Source organism: Anarrhichthys ocellatus, unplaced genomic scaffold, assembly GCF_004355925.1.
Source record: "Anarrhichthys ocellatus isolate YVR2014 unplaced genomic scaffold, GSC_Weel_1.0 scaffold24, whole genome shotgun sequence".
In the NCBI taxonomy this organism is placed as follows: Eukaryota; Metazoa; Chordata; class Actinopteri; order Perciformes; family Anarhichadidae; genus Anarrhichthys; species Anarrhichthys ocellatus.
The window spans coordinates 9336168-9358940 of record NW_022280054.1 but is presented as its reverse complement, the minus strand read 5'-3'; the positions used below and the strand labels follow the sequence as shown (position 1 = coordinate 9358940).

The window sequence follows — 22773 nt, the reverse complement described above, 5'->3', positions numbered from 1 at the left end:
AGGAGTCGTCACTTGGGAAATGGGTTAAAAGTGTTTTTTTTTATAGTGCAGCTGATATTAAACAGGAAACAGGAAATAAAGACCAAGGCTGACTGAAAGTGCCAATGGGGGCACACAAATTAGAGATGGATACAAAGCACGATAACACAGAGAGAGATAGGCTTTCTTGCTTCAAGAGGTGCTCTGTGTACTCAATTTGAGCTCTGACTTAATGGATGAATTGGCAATTTTTGATTAGATGTTTTCATCAGTTCTGTTCTGTTGATAAATTTGATGTTGGCATCGTGGAAATAAGCACTCCTGCTGTGAAATGAAATCACAAGGTCCAATTGCATTCAAAACCTCTGGCTCTGAAGCGACATTTCCCAGCGAGACAAAGTGCAGCGGTTGCCACACAATTACAGTAAATACTGGTTGCGGGGAACATGCCGCAGCTGTGTTGGTTTGTGTGACCCTCTTCTGGCTAGGCGCTCTGCCAAGAACAGGGAAGTCACCTCTGAAAATTTCATTAATCCACAACAATAAACATGCTCTTTAAAGGATTTTAGGAAAACTGCTGTTGTTGGATAAATTTCACCGAGTGAATGAATAAAGTGTAACTTAAGTCAAGCCTCTGTCACCTCGAGCTAAGATTAAGTGGTTGTAAATCTGCAAGGCAAAAATAGGGCAGATCGTGCTCCACATTTACATCCAAACTAGTACAACATGTACCTTTCTCCAGCATGTCTGTAATCCTGCTTGCATTTGTGCAGCTAATTATCGTTGATTCAACAGTAATTACATCTACACATTCATCATGTTTATCTAATGATGCCAGTAATGCACGTGTCTGTGTGTGTGTGTGTGTGTGTGTGTGTGTGTGTGTGTGTGTGTGTGAGAGAGAGAGAGACAGACACAGATAGAGGGAGAGATGGTAATACATCTCTGTTCTTTCATGTATTGATCACACCCTTGAGATAAGATTAGGACAGCAAGACATCAGGCACAGGCCGGGACGCAGAGAGGGAAAGAGTGTGTGAGGGGGGGGGACAATACCACCACACATCCCCACATAACTGACAGATCACAGGAAGAGGAGATAAGGGGATGAAAACAGGAAATCAGGGTGATGGTGGGTGCAGAGAGGATAGAAATAAAGAACAGAGAACGGAGACAGACAGACAGCAGAGGGTGAACTGCGGATCTCGGATATGAGTCCTCTCCCTGGGGGCCTTCATGCGCACTCCGGTTTCCATTTGGGTTTAATATTTGTTACGAAACTTGATAAGGAGCCTGATCCTCATGCCAATTGGTCAATTACACAACTGATGGTTTCTCTAATGGAGTTAATACAACAGTAATTGGAGACAGAGAAAAGGGAGAAAGATGAGGGCTGTGTAGAGATGGAGCGCATGGATGGAAGGACCCGTCAATCCTGATGTATATTAAAGTAGACTTAATGAAAAACCACGTCGCACAGCAAGATCCTCTGCGACATTTCATATTTGACATGACAGTTACTGCTCTGAAAAGCACTTTCAGGGGCTGACTCTACAGGAGGCATGGAGGAAAGGTGATGCCTGTTGCTTTACATAACCAACGTTAATTAATTTACCGAGTGTGAACACGTCTTACAGAAGATATAAGTGGGATTAATGAAGGCCGTAGATTGACTCTTAAATTCGATTTAGATTTGCAATCATAAACAAGAGAACTATTGGATGGATTGCCATACATTTCTGTACAGACATTCCTGCTCCCCTGTGCTAACTTTGGTGATCGCTAAACTTTCAATCCATCAATCAATCAATCAATCAATCATCGAGACAATGTTTAATGACCAAACACCTGAAGAAATAATGACATTCTCATGAATCTGATTTTATAGATGACCCTTGTGCCACTCTCAAGGGCTGCATATAAGTAGACAATCAGTCTTCTTTTTGCAACCAGAGGAGATGCCCTCTGCGACACTTCCGCATTGGTTTCACTATTCAGAACTGGAAAGTGGTCCCATTTAAAGGAATATAGACAATAAAGCAGGTATGCATTAGGGCGTGGCTACCTTGTGACTGACTGGTCGCTACCTCTGCTTTGACCAGTCTGGGTGTTGTGCTTGTTTTCGCCTTAGAACTTTAACCCTGTGTTCCCAGTTCATGACATTTATTTGTAACCTTTTTTACTGGCCTAAAAATGTCTTATCCAGCATTTTTTTGTATCACCCTCCTGTGTCAGTTCTGGTTGCAGAAAGCCAAGATTGCAACGGCCAATATACCGAACTCAAGGATCACAGTGACTACGTCCATTTCTACAGCCTATTGTGATGACGCTAAATCATGATGAATAGTAAGTGTCTGAAATCTTCAATCCAATTTGATTCAATAGAACTTTATTTTTTTCTGTACCGGCAATTGTATGCAACCGCTCTCCATACTCACAAACATACCGTTTATCACAAAACTAAAAACATTCCAGGGCTGTACTATATGTGGAATTGGAAATTAATACAAACAATTAAGTACAAGTATCTAAAATGATACACGACTTAATGTACTGTTTACTAAAGAGTAAACCATTGACAGTCTACTGAGGAGTAGTGAATTAGTAAATCTTTGGACTAAGCCTTAGTCTTGTTTAGGGGCTTTTTTAGCAAAACTTTAACTTAAGATCATCTGTTACATTGTAAAGTACATCACATATCTTAATGCCCTTTAGACAGCAATTTCAATCACTTTGTCTCACGTCCTTCCTCTATTTCTCCCTGTACGATCTACTATCTGTAAGCCTATCCTTGTTACAAAGTCCGCTCCACATATAGGAGTAAGAAATGGATGTCTGAGTCAGTCAGCTGCCCAACAGGGGAGTACAGTCATCTCAGATATGTGCAGATATGCGGAGAGGTCAGGGGAGAAATAATTAGGAGGCAACTGAACTCCAAGTCACCGGCTGTTTCCTGTGGGAACACCAGGCCTCTCCCTCTCTCTCTCTTACTGTGATATGAATAGATACAAAGATGACAGCAGACAGGAGATGAGACTGTCCAGCCAGACAACCTGAAACACTCATTATCAATAAGAGGAAGAGGAACAGAGGAGAGGAGCAGTGCGTCTCTTGGAGAGACATTGCTACTTTTAGAAAAATGTATTATATTTGTACAAAAAACTGTTAGTCCTTCAACAACAGAGCTGGTGAGCAGAAAGAAGAGGAAGCAAATAACCTTTCAATTTAGCCGTCCTGCTGATACGAAAGGCAAAGGATTTTGTGTTTTGGTTTTCAGTCTCAGTTGATCATTATTCTTTCTTTTAAATTAAATTTTCAACATAGGATCTAAAGAAACTGTAAGATACTCTAATGTTAGCAATATAATTCTTGCCACCCCTGAGTAAGTCACTGCCCCAATCGGCCCAATCAATACAGACACGCCTCTCCTCTCCCCGCTCAATTATTTCTGTAATTAATTCCAGTGAAGGGCTTGCCCTCTCCAGGCACACACAGTCCCACCCAAGGAAACCACGAGTGTGTGTGTGTCATGTTGTTGCTCCCAAAGAAACAAGGTTCATTATTCTGCAGTTTAAGTTTGTTACCCTGCATGATACTCGAATGGTTCACTGTAACATTTAACATAACAGCTACTGCAGCCAATTTATTGACTTAAACACTGACAAGCGGGCTAAATGACCAGCTTCTCTGACACATACACACTGCATCTTTGACACTGGATTTACATTCCTACACAAAGAGAAAACCCTCCAAGCCAGTGAAAGGTTACGTACTGCAGCTTTTACCTTTGAAATGTCAGTGTTGTTTTGTGCCTCGCTGCGGAAATGGTGCCAAGAGGCCTCTGATATTCATTTACCTGAACGTATCTACCAACAGCTGGGAGGCACAGATAAAGGCCACAGGCTGAATAGTGTTTGTTTCTTTGTCTACGGTTGTGCTTTGTGCAGTTAATCACACTTTCTTTGGATAGCTCCTCAAGGATGACAGTCAATTTACTAGTTTGTGGCTATAATGCATTAGTAGTTGTATAAACATGGAGCCTTCTGACCCAGTAAACACCCGAGTAACAGATAGGTGTGATTAACAAAATGTAGAAAAACACCTCACTGAAAGAAATTCAATTTTGTTTGGGTTCAACGTTGGAAGAGGTGTCTTGTACATTCTCTTTTCAATTACTTGTTTTCAGAATATCTGGTCCGCACATGCACATCTCTTGGATGTTATTCAAAGGTGTTCCATGGGAAGACGCACCGCTCGCTCTCTTTCATTGTTTGCTCTTAGCAAACACTAATACATCTGTCACTTTTTGTGCGTGTCAAAAGATGATTATGCATCTTTGCTTCACCTGAAGAGCGTGTTATTTCATTCAGTAGTAAAAAAACAAGAACTTACAAAAAACATAGTCTCCTTTGGCACAGTACTACATTGCAGTGACAAACATAGTTGCCTGGCATCCCAGCTCTCTATCATATCACAGGATACGCCATAAATCCTATCTAATCCTATTCATTTTCTGGGATCTGGTTCCTCTTTATCACTGCCCAATCTCACCCAGTCTCACTGGCTTGAGTCAGGGGGAAAATAGAGTTAAGTGTCTCTAAGGTGACATTGAATACTTCTCTTCTCAACCATCTCCGCCACTGATAACCACACGAGCAGAAAGGTCCTGAAGAAAAAGGTTCGGGGATATGAATACAGAGAGGTTGAGGCGCACAATGAATGAATGTCAGGCAGATTTCTGAAGGAGAGAAGGCAGCAGAGCAAGGTATAAAGAGAGAGAGAGAAAGAGAATAAATGAATCTCTGCCAACTAAAAATAGCATTCTCAATCCCCTGTGCAGAGCTGGGTAAATAGTGCCATCTTTGGTGGGTCTCTGGGCACTTGTTAGAGACAATACAATCTCATCCATTACACCCAAAGACAAGGCTGACTGTCACACACGTATTTGTACAAACAGACAGCACAGAGACATGCGAGTTAAAATGTGTTTGTGTGTGTGTGAGAAACTATACGGGTCCCCTCGCAGCTGCCAATCACAAAAGGAGTGAAACTCACTTGAGGAACAAGAGGGAGTTTAAACAAGGGAGTAATTGAGGGTAGAGAGGAAAAACAGAAGGGGAGACGGGGGAATGGAAATACGAGTGAGTCAGTGAATAAAAAGCGGTTGTGTTAAACAGACGGAGGAGGAGGGTTCAACAGCCAGAGGAGGGACAGGACAAGGAAAAACTGGGTAAGGTGGTCAAGAAAAGCAACAGGAAAGACTTTTAAATCATCAGCTCTGCCTCATGAGGTTTTCTCTCAAAGAGAAAATGTTCGGAATCTTACATCTGCTTCCCTATAAAAACAACAACAACAACAACAAACATTGTTTCTGCAGAATGCAGAAGGATTAAATAAAATTGAAAGAAAATGAAAGACTTTGGCAATAAATGTGAGTGTGGGGTGCACTGGGAGGCTAAACCCCTCCTCATAAACCGAGATTATCCAATCACTGCTTAGCGACCGTAACCGGACACAACAGGTCTGTATCCACAGGTTGAAGGAGTGTGCATGTGGCTGTAATGAGAGTGATTTGGGGAAGTTTACACTCCAGCAACCCCAGCCGAGCACATTATCTGAGATAGCATTACGTTTCTCAAGCACATGGGTTTGTCCTCATAAGAGCCTCTTTTCTTGTTATTTTAAAAGTGAAAAAATACAGTTTGAGTCATACCATAAAGAATGCATCTCTCCGACTTGCTTGCTGAAATATGCACCAGCTAAGCAGCCAAATAGGGTTATATCAGAAACAAAATGATGAAAAATGTCATATATCATTTAATATTTTAGGGCTATCAACACTGCATGTAAAGAACAATACTGGTCCTTTATTTCCATGTGACATCCAGCTTGAGCCTCAGTGTTCAGGCACAATATCATGTATGCAGCCATCAAGTAGATATTTAAGACCCTTTTAAAGGATTCTCGTTTTAACATGGAAACATTCAAAAGTCCGAAAGCGTTTTTTAAACCAAGTCTTGTTTGCTTAATTAGCTAAAGCAACAACTAATAGAATCTGCCAGTCGTGTACAGTTGTCATTTTGCAGATTACAAATGAAAAGCCTGCTTTGTCTGCCTCCGTCTGAAACCAAAGACACTTCAAAAATGACTAAGAATCAGAACAGAAAGCTTAACAGCGGTAGCAACAGAAGCCAGTGGTCAGTTACAGCCACAATGCCACCAGCTGTTCATCTGTTCTTTGTGTAAGCCAGTTTGACATTGCCCATTTGTTAATAAATTAGATTGGATCAATGTGCAGTCACACACCAGAAGTGGAACCAGCAGAGATTCTTTGAATCGTGTGCATGGGTGTGTGGGTCATTTCCCTCTTCTGGACGGCTGCCTGGCTGGCTGCAGTGTCACAGATGACTCTGTGTGTCAGAGGAATGGGTCTGAGCTGCCACCAGCTGCTAGTGTAATTTATTTTCTCAGTTGGTCAGCCCCAAACATTTCAATAACCACATGGCTACTGCAGGACACACTAACAGAAACTCCATTAGTCCAACTGGTTGGTGTATTTCAGGCTTTAATCCCGAACTTAACAGAGAGGAGCTTCACCATTAGGTTGCATGTTTGTTTGAACAGCGTACCATGCTATTCAAAGGGAGACAGCACTCAATTTGTGACCATTTGAATTTCTGGGATTGTATCCATGACAGATTCCTAGTACAAAGAGTTGCTCCTCCAAAATTCTAAGACACTTAAGACCAGATCTTTGTAAAGATAAAACCTATTCACAAAGCATCTCAGCCCTTGAGATAGCTATTAAGGTAAAAACCTTTCCATGTCTGGAAAGAGACAAGAGAACCAACCAATCACACCAATTTAAAAGAATGCATCATAGCAATGGGGTCAACCACACCTCCTTGCTAAGTTAAACGTTTCTGTCCCTTCCTTGGTCAGAATTGCTCTGACAAGTTTCCTAAATGAACCTCAAGCTAGAGCCCCTTGGTAGTATTTCTCAGGCAGAGTTAGGAGCTCTCTGGGAGTGTTTTCATCATGTTTGTGGAAACGGCCCCCGTTGTTGTGCCCTGCAGAAGCTCCACCACTCCTTCTCCTTATTAAGGACCCTCAAACAGATATTTAATAGACCACTGACTAGTGTTTGATGAGATTTTTCTCTTCAGGGACTGCAACTGCTGAGATACTTGCATAACTGTCAAATCAAATCAATCTATCTACTCCAAAGGGAAATATGATTTGCATGCAGGGTTTGAAACACCAAAACAAAATAAACCAGACAACTGGGACAATCACACAAAACCGTGAGACCATAACAAAATGATTAAAACAACGACGAGAGATGAGAAAACTAAGACAATATGAGGTTTGAGGTTGCAAAAAGCACAAATGTGGAAAAATGTAATATCTCAGTTGAGGAAAGAGGGCAGCTATTAATGTGCATACAGTTTTCCATGTTCAGAATATCAATAGTCGTCCACTCAAAGACAACATTCAGGCATTTTCCTTTTCTAGCAGTGACCTGAAGGCAAGAGCTCAAACTCTCTGTACAGGACAATCTATAAGCTGTCTCTTGTTCTTCCTGCCTGTGCAAAGATGTCCATGTCAGACAACAGCAAAAAAGATAAAGATGCTTAAACATCATCAAAGCAGAAAAGCATTTTGAAGAGCTCATTTTCCTAAGTAAAAGATTCTGCTTCAGTTTTTGAGCATCTCAACTGATTTTAAAACACGGTGCCAAAAATATTTGTCGTCATCCACCATCTCGATTTCCTCTCCCTTTATAACAGGCATCTTAGCAGCGAAGGACGACTTTCTGAAATCAATACACATGTCCTTAGTTGTTGCTACATTAAGCAGGATGAGAGACCTGCCAAGCCATTACACAGAGTCCTCCTCCACAGGCCGGTGATCTTATTCCACCTCATCCGTGTAGGCTGACTAACAACCGAATCATCCGCGCATTTTATTATGTGTCTGGTCTCATCATTATTTTGACAGGTGTTCTTAATAATAACACATATAGAAGGTGAGGAAGACCTTGTATGGATCCACATAGGGATTTGATTTAAAGGGATACTGTTAATAGTCACTGAGACATGTTGGTTAAAGGAACAGTTCATCACATGTAGGTGCAACGCTATTGGGATTGATGCATTTATGATGGAGCTTTTATTGTAGTTATTTAATTTTTACCTGAAAAAGACTGCAGATCGAAATGTTGTCCATTTGAATATATTTGTGGTTTGGGTTTTTGTCAATTAAGGAATAGTTTGACATTTTGGCAAATACTTATTCCCATTGAGGATTGACACCACTCTCATGTCTGATGAAGTTGGACCCAGCAGCCAGTTAGCTTAGCTTAGCATAAAGACTGGAAACCGCTGCAACACACCTCTATCTTGTAAATTTAATCCGTACAAAAAACTGAGTCAGGCGAGGTGTTTTCAGTCTTTGTGCTAAGCTAAGCTAAGCTAAGCTAACCGACAGATGGCAGCAGACTCGTATTTACTGGTTAGATATTAGAGTGATGTCCGTCTAGTCTGACTAACTTTGAAGTGTATAAAAGTATTCAGTAAAAAACAGTCTTTTATGTAATCAAGGATCTTTCCTAAAATATTTTGCTGGTGGAACTACTTATGAGCAAGCAGCTGTGTGAGATATTTGGTGGTCTGAATCTTTTAAGTCGTTGCTATCTGATACTGAAGTGAACTGTACATGAAACTTGTCATCAGAAAGGGTGGCACTCAGAGGTATTTCCCTTGAGAAGGGTTTCGTTGAGTCTTTAACAGCTGAAAAACAAAACCCAAATGACTGAAATGCTAATAAAGAAGCCCAGTCAGTCTCAGAGTCAGGCTACAGGCATTTTTGACCATTTGAAAAAGAGTTTATTGTGTCTCATGTCTACTCAAAATACATGTAACATAGCAAGCCATGTTGTTAGATGGTAAATTGTGATATGAAAAGCTTTTAATCTTAAACGGGGGCCCCATGCTGGGATTATAGATTTCTCAAAAACTCACTGGCATCATAAATGAGTCTGTCTCCTCTTACACACACAGGTACACAATCTTTCACCACAACCACTGCACCACTGCACCACAAACCAAGAGGGAAATGTAACCATAACCGCTTCGGCACTTGTTGTATAAGAACTGCCAAAAACACAACTCATGCATAGCTACACACACTATGGGACAAACATCTCATACACAAGCACACACACAAACAAAACAGGTCTGCAGCTGGAGATAAATGGAGTATGGAGGACATTGATGCATGGAGAGTAATATAAACATTCAGATACCAACAGCAGACCTCATGCAGTTCAACTTAATGGAGGGCGCATATACAGTACGTTATGGCTCTATCAGCACAGAGATTAAAAGTGAGAGGAATACATAGAAGATACAGGAGAAAGGTTTGTATATTGTGTGTATGTTGCCCTATTTGTGGAAGAGCGGAAAAATGTGGACAAAGACCGAAAATTACATTTTCACAAATTCTTTGCTGCAAAGTCAGGTTGTGTAAAAACCCAATAAAACACTTTTTTCTAAGTGTTCTCTATCATTATGTTGTTGTCATTTTGTAATTCACTTCTCCTTGTATTCATTTTTAGAGTAAGCTTTAATTAAGGACATGAAATACCTTGCCACAATGGGTGGTCAAACAGTTAGTCTGAAAGGACCGCGATCAAGCACATAACAACTACCACTTGGACCAAGACACCTTAAAAATGTCCGCAATTCACCAGAGATGATTGTGCTGTCGCCATTTGACATGACAACACGCATAATCAAAACCATAAATCACGCAGCGCGCGTGTGAAAAACATGCAAATAAAGTGTGTATTTGTGTGCATCTGTGTGACAATGCTGTACAGTTGCATTAGCAGATGTCGTAGCCTCCAGGCATGGCTGGGTTAATCAACTAGAGGGCCCTGGGGCACACAAAAAAGTGTGGGGGCCCCGACTGACTACCCCTTTCCTCTCACTCGCTGTGTGTGTACCATGTTGCCATCATGTACATATTTTGCCCACAGGCTCAGAAACCAACTTATTGAACGATGGAAAATCACTAAGCTGCAGATTGCACTGTGTCAATTCGTTCAATTAAAGGCACAATATACACAATGTAAGCATATTATTAACCATGGTTCCTAATACAAAACCAAGACTTCAGGATTAGGTAATATTACAGGTCTTTATCATTTCAGTTGACAAATAATCAAATCACCACAAACCAGCCGTCGCACAATGAACCTGTAAGGCCCCAGGAGGTCTGGGGCAGTTGCCCGGTTTGTGTGGTCGCTAATCCAGCTTCGCCGCCGGGGGTTACTTTTACACTATCTGAAACTAAGTAATACACATATACACACACGCACGCACACAAACACCCAGAGATCAGAGAAACTTATCAGCATTTGCAAAGTGAGTTACAGTCTATTTCAATGTAGCCTATTTTGGTCCAGGCTATTAGAACAGAGTAGCAAAGTGCATTCAGTGCTGCATATCAGATGTTCACACAAACTCACACACACACACACACACACACACTCACACACACACACACACACACACACACACACACACACACACCTAACCCAGACCACACTGTATGCATCCCACACCACAATAACACTGAAAAGTCAAACTCAGCCTTCTGCTCAGATTCCAATTTAACTGCATGTGCATTGCTGCTAATGTTAGCTCGGCCAAACAGGTCCACCCCCGGGGGAGGCTTAGTGGAAGAGAAGAGTTGGCAGTCTCGACCCAACCTCACTGTTTGTTACCAGGTGGGATTTTCCCAGGGGTCATATTGACATGCACTCGTCTGAGGGAGTAATAGCAGTAGGACGATCTGGACACAACACAGCATGCAATGAAAACCCCCTTACAGGTGCATTTGGAGTGGCAATTTCTGAAGAAGTAAGGCATCAACTGTCTTCCTGAAGGCACAATCTGGTATTCCTGTCATTATAGAAACCCGTCTGAAGGTCCTCAAGAGATTGCCAGACACTTTTTAATGCTTTCTACTTTGCCTTCATCGTCCATAATAAATTCATTTCAAATCCATATTTACTGCGGGGGTTTTTTTCAGCAGGGTTGTGTGCAGTAAAACATAATACTGTCTATTTTTCTCTAGTTTGTAGCTCACCTTTTCAACTCTCAGACCAGTTCACCAACTTACTCACACTGCTCTTGTGCTAAAGTGATGACACAGTTTCATCAGCATTACATGGTATCAACAAGTGTCCATTGGTGCTCGTGTGTACAGCAAAAACTGTTCAGAAGCGGACGTAGAAAGACACAAATAGATAAGTGGATGACCTTTGCATCGCTCTCTTTTAACACTTCATTCGTTTTCCCCATGTTCCTCGCTCGCCACACTACAGCTCTTCTTCTGTCCGCTCAGTCCCTCTTGTTTGCTCTTCAAAAGCATTCAGAACAAACCGCCATTCACCTACAATCCTCAATACCTTTCTCTCTCTTTCCTGGCTATCATTTCCACTGACACAGACATGCACGCTGTAATAAAAAAAGGAACTATGCTAATTTATTGAATCGTAAAGAGCACAAAGTGCCCCATGCCCCTAAAATAACAAAGACATTACAAGCAAATAAAGTTTTGCATATTAAACTGCAGACTCTCTGCTTGTCCCTAAGCCATTCATTTTCTACCCAGCATGCCTGACTCATCAGAAGACACAATGGGACAAACTTCACCCACCCTTCGCTCTCCTCTTTCTCTCTTTCTCTCTCCCTCTCCCTCTCCTTGGCTTTGCGAGACTTGTGCAGGAGTCCGATCAGGATCACGGCGGCTCGGATGCCAGCCTTCTTGCTGTGGAACCGTCCTCCGGTCTGAGACATGCTGGACGTCTCTGCCGGTGCCACGAGGGGTTCAGGTGACAGACGGTCCAAGGTCAGGCCAGCTCCAGGGTCGCTGGGCTGCAGGACCTGCTTGGTCGTGGCTTTGCGGGGTTCCAGTGTGAGCTTTAGATGTCACAGTCTTTGTTCTGTATGCTGTCTGGTTTTGGAGACAGCTGTCAAGCTTCTGCCAAAGCAAGTATACCTGTTTGATTTCTGGCCCTGCACTGTCTGTTCAGAGCCTCTCCGTCAGACGTTCTGGTGTCTGGACCAGCGATCCCAAAGTTAAAGATTCTGTAGCCACTCCTGGTTTGGCAGGTTGTGAGATCCGATTAAACCTCTGTTCATCTCGGTCTTGGGATCAATGTGCCCTTCTTGTAATCCCAGAGGTCCAGAGTGGCACTGTTGGACTCCAGCTCAAGGTGAACTTCTATCTGCATTCGCTGCATCTGCAGTAAATCTGTGCATCGCAGCTCCATAACACATCGTGGTCCCTGACGAGAGGATGAAGAGTTGCGCTACTGACAGCCTCGTAGACCCTCACACTGTGGCACTGCATCTCTCAGTCTACCTACCTCTACCTTCACACCTCTCCCTGCTGCTCTAACATGCTCTGTTTTTTCTCCTCTGTGTCTGCTGCTGCTCTGCTCCCTCCTTCCTGACTGCTGAGCACCGCCTTGCTCCGTCTGATAGGCTGGAGTTGGCAGAAGGACCGCCTCCTCCTCCTCCTCCTCTACTGTATGCCTCCCTCTATCTCTCCCTGCCCTTGTTTCTACCATGTTAATAATCTTATATTAATCTCCCCGACCTTGTTCTATCTATGCTTGATTTTATGATTTCATTTCTAGGCACATGCATGCACACCTCTCTCTCTCTCTCTCTCTCCCTCCCTCCCTCTCTCTCTCTCTCTCTCTCTCTCTCTCTCTCTCTCTCACTCTCTCCCTCACTCTCTCTCTCTCTCTCTCTCTCTCTATCCCACTGTGTGAAATCTCAATTCAAAACAGGCTTATCAGCCTATTGCCTGCTGTGCTGTTGCCAAGGACATTGGAATTGAAATGTAACCTCACAAAATGCTAGCAGATTATATGACACCACATGGAAAAAATTATAATTTTAACAAATTTGACATGCTCTCTTTTGTGCACAGACAGAAATACATCACACGTTCTTCTCACACTGCATTTCTTGTTTGTTGCCTGCCATTATTCTAGGGTGCCACATCGTTTCTCCTATACGTCTCCAGCTCAAGCCAGAGCCGGTTTCCTCCTCAGCTAGGCAGACAAACACTTCCAAGAATATATTGATCTTAAGCATTAGGTTAATTCTTAGTGCCACCTGTTCTTCTTTCTCTCTTGGTGATCTAATCCAGTGGTTTTAAAAATGAGGTCCGGGGACACCTAGGGGTCCTTGAGATGGTTCCAGGGGGTCCCCAGCAAAAAGGGGAATCATTTATTTTCACAATAAGTAACACAATGACCGAATGTATGAACTTTTGGTCATGGGTTTCATACACTTTCTGTAATAAAACGTCTAAAAACTAAATCCCAGATGGGGGTGCATGGGACAAACTCTTATCAAATCGGGGTCGGTGGTCTAATTTGCGTCAGTTTAAATTAAAGTTCTTGTGAACCACTGAGCTAACCAACTGATTGAGTCAGCAAGTGAGGCAAAGGATAGCTAATTGACTCACTAGCTGCATTCATTCTAGTATCATTAGTTAGCATTATTTGTTCTTTCATTGGTTCATTGTGTAATTGGTCTGACTGGTTATTTATTAAAGGAATAGTTCGTAATTCTGTGAAATACGCTTATTACCACTCTCATGTCTGTAATGTTGAATATGAATTCACAGCCAGGGAACATTTAACTTAGCTTAGCATAAAGATCGGAAGCAAGAGTCTCCACTGGCTTCCTGGTGCCTGTGTACATTTTGATATTCGGATTAAACAGACAAGATAAAGTTCATGAGGGTTGGTAATTGGTGGTTTTTAGCTGTTTTTCTACTTTTTTCCCCCCTTTATATTCTTAACTTGCAACAAGAGAGTATTTCCCAAAATGTTAATACCAGACCACCTCAAGGTGCCACTCAGACAGAACCAGGACATTCTGATGTAGCATTTCAAAATGAAAGCCCTTCAAAATCTGATTCGTGAGCTAACTGCAAATCACATTCATGAGACAATTTGACTAGTTTCAGATGAGATTTAAAGTAAAATCAGAACCTGTTTTTTTTTGTGCACTATTGGAAGAGTAATGAAGCTCTGATTTGTTACTTTGTATCTGTCTTATTAAACAGCTTTATGTACTGTCTTATCTGCATTGATTTCCTTATTTATTTAATGACTTCATGTTGGAAAAGGTTTTGACATTAACGTGGACCATGAAACACTCACAACATAAAACAACTTTCATGTCAAGTGAAAAATAGCCATGTGAATTATGAGTCTCCCGTGGCAGCAAAGATAAAGCTCTGAAGACAGACAAGGACACAGACATAAAACAATACAAGCGACATAAAAGACTGATGCGGCAGAAACACACACAGTGAATCATGTTGCACATCTGGTATATCTCTTCCGGGTGACAACAGTGACAATAGTAAAAGGGTATAATTTTGTTCCATCGCTGAAATGGAGTGTCTCAGACTCATTGTTCAGAGGATAATTAGAGAAATGCATCATCCGAGACAAGAGACAAAGACATCTCAGTAGATGAGATGCTTCAAACAGCAGTCAGGGAATGGATTAAACCCGGGGAAACAGCAGCAACAAACAACAATTAACTGGAAGGTCCCATCTCTCTCCTTGTGCATTGCTCTTCCTGTGTGTGATCAGCTCCATAGCAACCGGACAGCTGCCAGAGGAACGGCCCGTAGGACCCTCAAGGCTGTATCCCTTGACACCCGCCCGATAAAAGGCTCGCTAGATTTTTGGTTACTGCCCTTTGTGGAAATTTTCTTCCAAAAACAGCAGTTTGTGATTTTTGATTGACACGATCTGCAGGTCATGGCTCCCTCGCTCAAAACCACCTGAGGACTTTAACCAACTCCTGTGTGGAGGCAAACAACCAAGCTCAACTGGACGAACAAACGTTCTCTAGAGATAATCTGTAAAAAAAAAATATATACTTCCATACACACACACACACACACTCTCTGCCTCACACACACTTGCAGGGACTCTGCCTTTTCACTAGGGTCCTATCGTGCGTCATCAAGGGGAGAAGTGAGGCACCTGTATCTATTCACTTTCAGACACAAAAACACTACTCACTCTCTTTCAAGCCCCCTCCCCTCGTTCTCTCACTCTCCCACTCACACACCCACAGGTGTGAGATTGTTCCTGTTAGACACCCTAAGGTGTACCAGTACACTTCTGAGCTTGAATAAACATTCAGATGAGATACGGTGTAGTTCAACATGGTGTACCTGTGGGTGGAGGTACATTAAGTAAGACTCAGTGTATGTGCAGGGATTTACAGTAGAAACTCACTTATTTGAGAAAGGCAGGTCCTTTCTCCTTGAATCATCCGTTTTAATTTTCAATTTTAAACACCGTTGCAGGTTTTTTGAGGTCACGAGTCCCCAATCCACACATATCCTCAGATGAGTTTTACAAGAAGCCAAAAAGACACCCTCTTTTATTTATTTGGATTTTTCACATTTTATTTATTAAAACTCTCTCTCTTCCCAGCTTGAAAGTCTACCTACTGTTTCAAAGCATCACCAGCTCTCTTATTTTAACACATTGAGTCTAAAAACATTGGAATCAGCTGATGAAATAAATATAAACAATTGGATTGTTGTTTTTCGCTGGAAAACAGAAAATATTCTCTTTTTTTGTATTGCGTTGCAGCAATTAGTCAGTCACAGAGCAACTTTCCGGCTTTGCGTTTTTACACTGAACCCAACAAGGCCGGCATAATGCCGCCCCAGTGTGTGTGATTTAGATAAAAGAGGTGTGTCTTGTGTGTGTGTGTGTGTGTGTGTGTGTGTGTGTGTGTGTGTAGTCCCACCACGCCAGATTAGTTCAGTTTTGACCATGGTTGCCACTGACCTTTCAATAAGAGAACAGCTATAAGTGACATTTTGTCAATGAATATCTGCACTGCGCTTTGCCTCTGCAAGTGCGCCCTACCTCATGGTGAGCGAGGAGCAAACTTTAAATTAATTTTCATCTGAAGGCAGCTTTACGCAGACGTGGATTCGGCTCTGTTACTTCCTCCGCCACCGCCGCAACAGCGCAAAGTCTTTCTCCCCCATTCCATGTCCGTACTTTCTATACGGAAGGGCGACGCGTAATAATGCCGCAACAATCCCACCTTGAACACGCTGTGTGAAAGGGCCTTCTGTTTGTCCTAATTGTGCATACAGACACACACACACATGAACACTCACACTTGCATTAGCCTCAATGGTGCCAAGCAGCCTTTCCTGTCACTTCACAGCTTCTCAAGTGTCTCCCAAACAAACAGATGCCAGTCTACCAACGTCACCTCTCTTCACAGCCAATTCTATTACAGGACGTCCACACATTATACATTACACACACACACATTACATTACATTCAAGTCTGAAATACCGCTCATAAAAATAAAATGTGGCAGAGCTTTTTCAGACCGTTCACCACACAACATCCTCATTACTTTCCGTTTATCGCTGCTTTTTGTCCTCCTAACATTCCCCTCCTTCAATTTCCCACTCGCTCTTACTCTCCCTTCCTCCAATCAACAGTACTACAAAGTCAACTATAAGAGATTACAAAAACGCATTCAGCAAAGTCAGACGGGTTTTGAAGAGAAACCCATATGAAGTATAACATACATTCTGAATTGTAGTTTATGCAGGAGGCAAGAGTTTTAACGTAATATTTCAGATAACAGAATAAACAATCCTGTTAAACACAAACTCCTCTCTGATCTGCACAGTCAGTGGATTTTAGAGGAAAGTAACCTAAATCTGATTATCCTGAGAGAATATGTTATCTGATCATGTTCGATTTAGATTATCACTAATCTGTAACTCATTACCTGCATCTATTTGGAGTCTTATCCTCCCACCCACGCCTATCTGCCACTTTGTAATACACCTTCTTTTTTTATCTCCCCTCTCTGTGTACTCTTCTCCCTCGTACAGTACATGCTGATCCAGTGTTCGAATCCAGGCCCTGGGAACTACAGAGTGCACTAATACAGTGACACACATTTATGCATACAGATATATGCACAAGTAAAATCACACACATGACCTCGAAAGCAAATGTGCACACACAGACATAAAGTGAAGGCTGTGTCAAGTGATTTATAACGGTGTTTACAAGAAACATAAAACCATAAAACACTCAGCACATGTCATTTATATAATCATTGACGCTTCCTCTTTCTGTTCCACTCACGTCTCATTCAGTATAATTTCCCACTCTAGTGTGTGCGCAGTCAGGTCAGCAGTGGCCTCTTGTGTTTGCTCTTTCAGCTAAAATTAGAAGTTAAGCGACAGCGTGAATTGCCATATCCTTACACGCACTAGGAAGAAAATGACCTGTACTTTGCAAAGACAAGTGTTAACACCAAAACCAGCAATAATTTTTCCTTTTAACAAATAACGCCTGTGTGACCAAAGTACCTGGAGCACTAAATGTTCATTAATCTGCCAATGAAAATAGTCCCCAATAAATTCCCTTCTTGTTCCTCTTTAAATATATATATGTATTTCTTTTGTTTACAAACCTGCAAGGCCCAGCTGTTTTATTAAATGACTTAGTCTTTATAAAAATGACACATATAGTCAATAGGAGAAACCAGGCCTGAGTGCCACTGATAGGCTGGGGAATTTGAGACAGAATAAGAGACTGTTGACATTACTCTTGTCATGGAATTTGTGGATATTAATACTACCACTGTTATTCTCTTTCATTGCTTTTTAATGAAATCTCCTTTCTTTACTTTGGATTCATGGTTTTTCTACACAGACCAATTCTGAACATCACTTCTGTTTTTTGTTCTTCAAGCCAAGTTAATGTCTGATGTCTTTTCACATCCGACAGTCTTGTTTTTCTTGATTTTAACAAACAAATCTGCACACAATGCATGTACAAAATAATGATATACAAGTACTCAGCGAAGACACCTGATAAACTACAACGTAAGGAGTCTCTGTATGTCTATCTGTCTGTCTGTCCTCATCGTATCTCAACATCCTTTCATCCAATTGACTTGAGCCTTGGCGTGTGTACTGCTGATGATCCAAGGAAGCACAATGTTGCGTGTTAAGTTTTTTGGATGAACGGTCACCAAGAAAGCTGAGAGCAGCATAACTGGGGACCAAGTAATTGGCCGAACGGGCACCACACTAGTGCAGAAGAAAAGGTACCCTGGACTTCCTCTGTCCAATTAAGCCGTTGTTTCTGTTGTTTTTCTGTTAATATCATTTAAGTGGCTCTGTGCGGCGCTCTTATTTCTCTGTCCAGCCGCAGCAGCTGTAGCCTCTCATGCTAACTACCCTTTTCCTCTGCAGGCAATAGAAAATAAATCATCAACAGAGTGATAGAGGATTTTCCCAGACCGAGTTGACAGCTGTTTTTAAACGAAAAAGCTTCATGAATCACTGTTGCAGCATATCAGCAACAGAGCAGCAAACAAACCACAGAGGGTGGTGGATTATTACTTTAAAATAACTTTACTGCAGCGTGCTGTTGCTCTCAGGCAAAGTAACAGAAGTGAGCTATTACCCAGACACAGGACTGAGGCAGGGAAATTGCTCTTATATAAGTAATGCACACGTAAAATAACACATTCATACAGACAAACATGTACCCACACACACGCCGGTACAGTATATCGTATTTAGTGACACGGGAAGCAATGAGCTCAGTGGTGAACAGAGTATACAGACGCAATTGGCTGCAACGGATAAACCAGTTTTTTTTTCCAGTCATTTAAATATATTTCACTGTAACCCCATCTGAAATGCTTATGGAGCTCTCTCTCGCTGTCTCAGCTCTCTCTCTCTCAGTCAGACGGCTGAGAGGACTACTTCATATTTTTGAATTATCTTTCATGCTTTCAGGTTGTAGAAAGTGCTCTTTACAAATACATGTCGTCTTGTTCGAAGGGATTATGTTTCGGGGAAAAATGGTTACAACAATATTGGCATGTAACACTGTGGGGACATCGACTAAACGAGGGTTTTATTCATTTCCTTCTTCTTCTTCTTCTGGGCCAAATCTTTTTAAAATGTAAATAATATATTGGTGTCTGAATTAAATTATTTTAGTCTGTTAGAATAGTCATTGTTGAAGGAAAGAAGAAAAACATAAAGATACCAGGTGACCCATAACTTTCAGAGATAGTTTGTGTGTGTGTATATATCTATTTTTTCTTTCTCTGGTCTTAAGACATTTAAGCAATTGGAAGTGACACTTAATGCCTATATCAGTGGACTTCTGTTCTTCAAGGTTTTTAATGAAAAGCAACATAGATGCTGAGGATTTTGTTTATTGGCTTTGGAAAGAAATCCTGAGAGTCTGAAAGGTTTTAAATTTCATCAAGGATTATATTTCGCTTATCTTATCATTCGGGGCCTGGAAGCCTGACTTTGCCTTTTTCCCCCCCCACCTACAGCTCCTATAGCTGTCCCACACATCCAAGACAGGTTGAGATCGCCCCTCAAATGTACTCTGCTGAGGTTTATTTCACTTTCTAAGTAGAGAGCTCTCATACTTAATGTGATATTGAACTGTACAAATAAACATGAGTTGTGGCTGGCTGGGAAAAATGTAACTCCAGGAACATGCAAGATAAAAAAAAAAAAAAAAAACATGGCACAAGACAAAAAAGGGGCAAAACTGTCTACAAAATAGTTAAAATTACTTATAGGTGTAATGTGCAATATATGCTTAGCCATTTGGTTATCCAGATAATGTACTTCACAGTGTATATCAGTTTACACAAGGGTATTGTATTTGAGTTTCACTCAGACAACCCTACACCAACGTTCTCACAATGAAATGCAAGTTTCCCTTTGTTTTCCCCTCTCTCTCTCTCTCTCTCTCTCTCTCTCTCTCTCTCTCTCTCTCTCTCTCAGCAGACACACACAATGAGAGACTAAGCTGGAGAATACTGTGGAGCGTTTAGCAGCTGAAGAGCCAGATATATTATCTCAGAAGTTGGTGGAGACCAAAATAGAGCTAAAGGAGAGTGAATAGTGGACTTTGTCATGTGGCCAGAAACAGGACTCTGTATCTGCTAGATATGTAAACAGGCACCTGTTACCTTTGCTGGTGTTTCTGCTTCCAAGTCACACTATCACCCTCCTCAAAGTTCTGATTAAACTATGAGTTCTTCCTGGTCAGCAGTCAGGAAAACATTTCTTAGACAATGAAATCAAGGCTAGAGATCTCTTTGTATGTCTGTTAACTGTTGACCAAGGTCTTAAAGCTGTTGAACATTCAACATGTTGCCATTGCCCTTTAAGGTTCATATCTTGACTCTTTTTTCTTTGGAATAAAATCTAACTAACATAATATCAAGCAGATCAAAGACTTGTGAAGGAACCCTTATTCATTGAAAACAGGCACAGCGACATTCCCAAAATCTCTCAAATCCTGAGGAAAGAAGAACGTCTATTATTTACAAGGGGGTGAAACAACAGTGAGCTCTGTTGCATTGCTGCACGCATTAAGACTGGCGCTTCCTTTGTGTGGCCCTTTAAATAAACAATTGTAATCCTAGAGGTCACTTGACTCCCTGGGACAGGCAGTAGCAATATGGCATTCATCAGGAGCTGGTGCCAAGTCTCACCCCGTCACGCTGTGTGCATGTTGAACCCAAATAATTAATAGTATAAAATGATTCATTCATCTGTCTGCCAATCCTGTGTCGAGACTGTGTTTCTCCGTTTCTCTCTGACCGTAATTATCAGTATTTCTGCCTGTTTGCTTTCCCCTCCAGCCTTCTCATCTGCTCTCTGCGTCTTATCCTCCTCCATACGAGGCTCGCACTCTGGCAGAATCTCAGGACACACAGGACGAACCTGCTAACAGCTTCTAGTGAGCGGACCGCAGTCGATCGCCATTTCATTACTTGTCTTTCTGCGCTTCTGTTGCTTATTAATTCTGTGTCCCATGATGCACCCGTTTGCCCCATTTTTTGAACTATTGTAAACCCCTTCACACCATTAATGACTGAGTCACGTAATCCTACATGCAACAATGCAGGAGAGATGGAGGAGTGTATGTGTGTGTGTGTGTGTGTGTGTGTGTGTGTGTGTGTGTGAGTGTGACTATACATGTAGAGCCAGGGGCCTTGCTGAGTCGGCCAAACAAGACACCATGTGTTTGTCAAGAGGCGACAGATGGAGAAGGAGGAGAGGAGAGGGACAGAGTGTGGTGTGTGACGGGCAACAGACACACACACACACACACACACACACACACACACATATGCATATGCACACACAGGGTCAGCCTTAAAGAGTGAGATTAGGTGACAGATAGAATATGAGCTCATTAAAACTCAGCTGTTTCACTCTGTACTGAACCTGAAGACGAATCTGTGCCTCATATGTCTGAGTCTGGGACATAAGGCCGTCGAACTTTAAACTAAAACAGCAAAAACAAAACTGTTTTCATAAAGTGAAACGTGTGACATTTATATAATCGTCATCTTTAAGACCTCGGTATCATAACTGTGGTTGTCAAATTGTCCAACAAAGGGAGGGACTGCATCTAACAATTGTTCTTACTTTCCAAAAAACACTGTCCAACAATCATGCCCACTTGACACAGCAATTGGACAAAAGACCCAATATTGTTAGAGAGGGATCAGATGTCAATGGACGACATGGCGTACAGTCTAGATTGTTCCAAGAATCAATAAACCCTCGAGTGTGAAAAGGTGATTATCCTGCACTTCCCACAGATCACCTGCGCATCATACAACATCTCTGACGTTTTGACACATCACAGCAGCAAAACCACGGGTATGGGAAATAAGGGGAGGTTGAAAAAAGAAGCGAAAATATATAGAAAAAGTTTTTACGCTTTGGTTGATGTATTGATAAAAACAAAATGCGATGAAGTGCAATGGAAACAGACTTAGCGTACAAATCATGACGCATGCAGTGTGAAGAATATGACTAACATCAGATCCGTGAGGAGCAATGAGGAGATTGTAACCTTCCCCAAATTAATGCATAAAGCACATATAAATGCCATATTTATAGAAAAGTGCTTTTTTTGCTATCGTTGCTGCCATCTACCTTCCTCGCCTTTTATAATGCTTCTGCTGAAAAAAGCAACATCCATCAGCCACCTGGTGTATTAAGCAATAACTGTAAAAGCTTTTATCAACAGACCAGAAGATTGTTAACAGCTGTTGTATTCCAATGGGAAATAGACCGTAGCAGAGGTAATTAATATGTTATTGTTATGTTATTACTCTAAATTGAGCTCAAGTGTTGTGACTCATTAAAATTGCAGGACTTGAAGTGGATGGCACTCCTTCGTATTGTGGTAACTTAGCTGTGATTTCCTTTCCAACGGAACATTTACGTGTGCAGAAAACATTTGCAGGGAACAAATATCGCGAGGGACGAGTCAATGGGGCTGCGGTGTTGTGTGCAGTGTTTGTCTCGGTCATTGCAGAAAAGATAGAGACAGGATTGTCTGAGCTTTCAGGTTGTTTGATGACAGTGTGTTCACTGGAGCTCGGATGGCCCTTCCTTGAGTGATAATGGCAGTAAACACAGAAGTCCACACACAATGCTGAGGAGCTGCAACATGGGAGAGTCGTAACACATACATGCTCACACAAACAGAAGCTACTTTTCCTGGATATAAGGGCGATAAATTAAGCAGGAAAAAGTGATAAAACTGTCTTTGGGAGTGTGTGTGTGTGTGTGTGTGTGTGTGTGTGTGTGTGTGTGTGTGT

The 22773-nt window shown here is 41.8% G+C and overlaps 1 protein-coding gene across 5 annotated transcripts in view; it reads right to left on the bottom strand.

The window, feature by feature from the left end:
* The window catches only part of rap1gap2a (RAP1 GTPase activating protein 2a), a 71254-nt gene that overhangs the window by 22194 nt on the left and 26287 nt on the right, over positions 1–22773 (bottom strand). For 2 of the 5 annotated variants that reach the window (XM_031861265.1, XM_031861266.1), the window contains exon 1: positions 11710–12677. The exons of 2 other annotated variants lie outside the window; for them this stretch is intronic. In XM_031861265.1, coding sequence (XP_031717125.1) covers positions 11710–11849 — 140 coding nt within the window. In that variant the 5' untranslated portion in view covers positions 11850–12677. Of the gene's footprint in view, positions 1–11709; positions 12682–22773 lie in introns of those variants that run through there. One more of the 5 variants, XM_031861267.1, reaches the window with a different exon arrangement.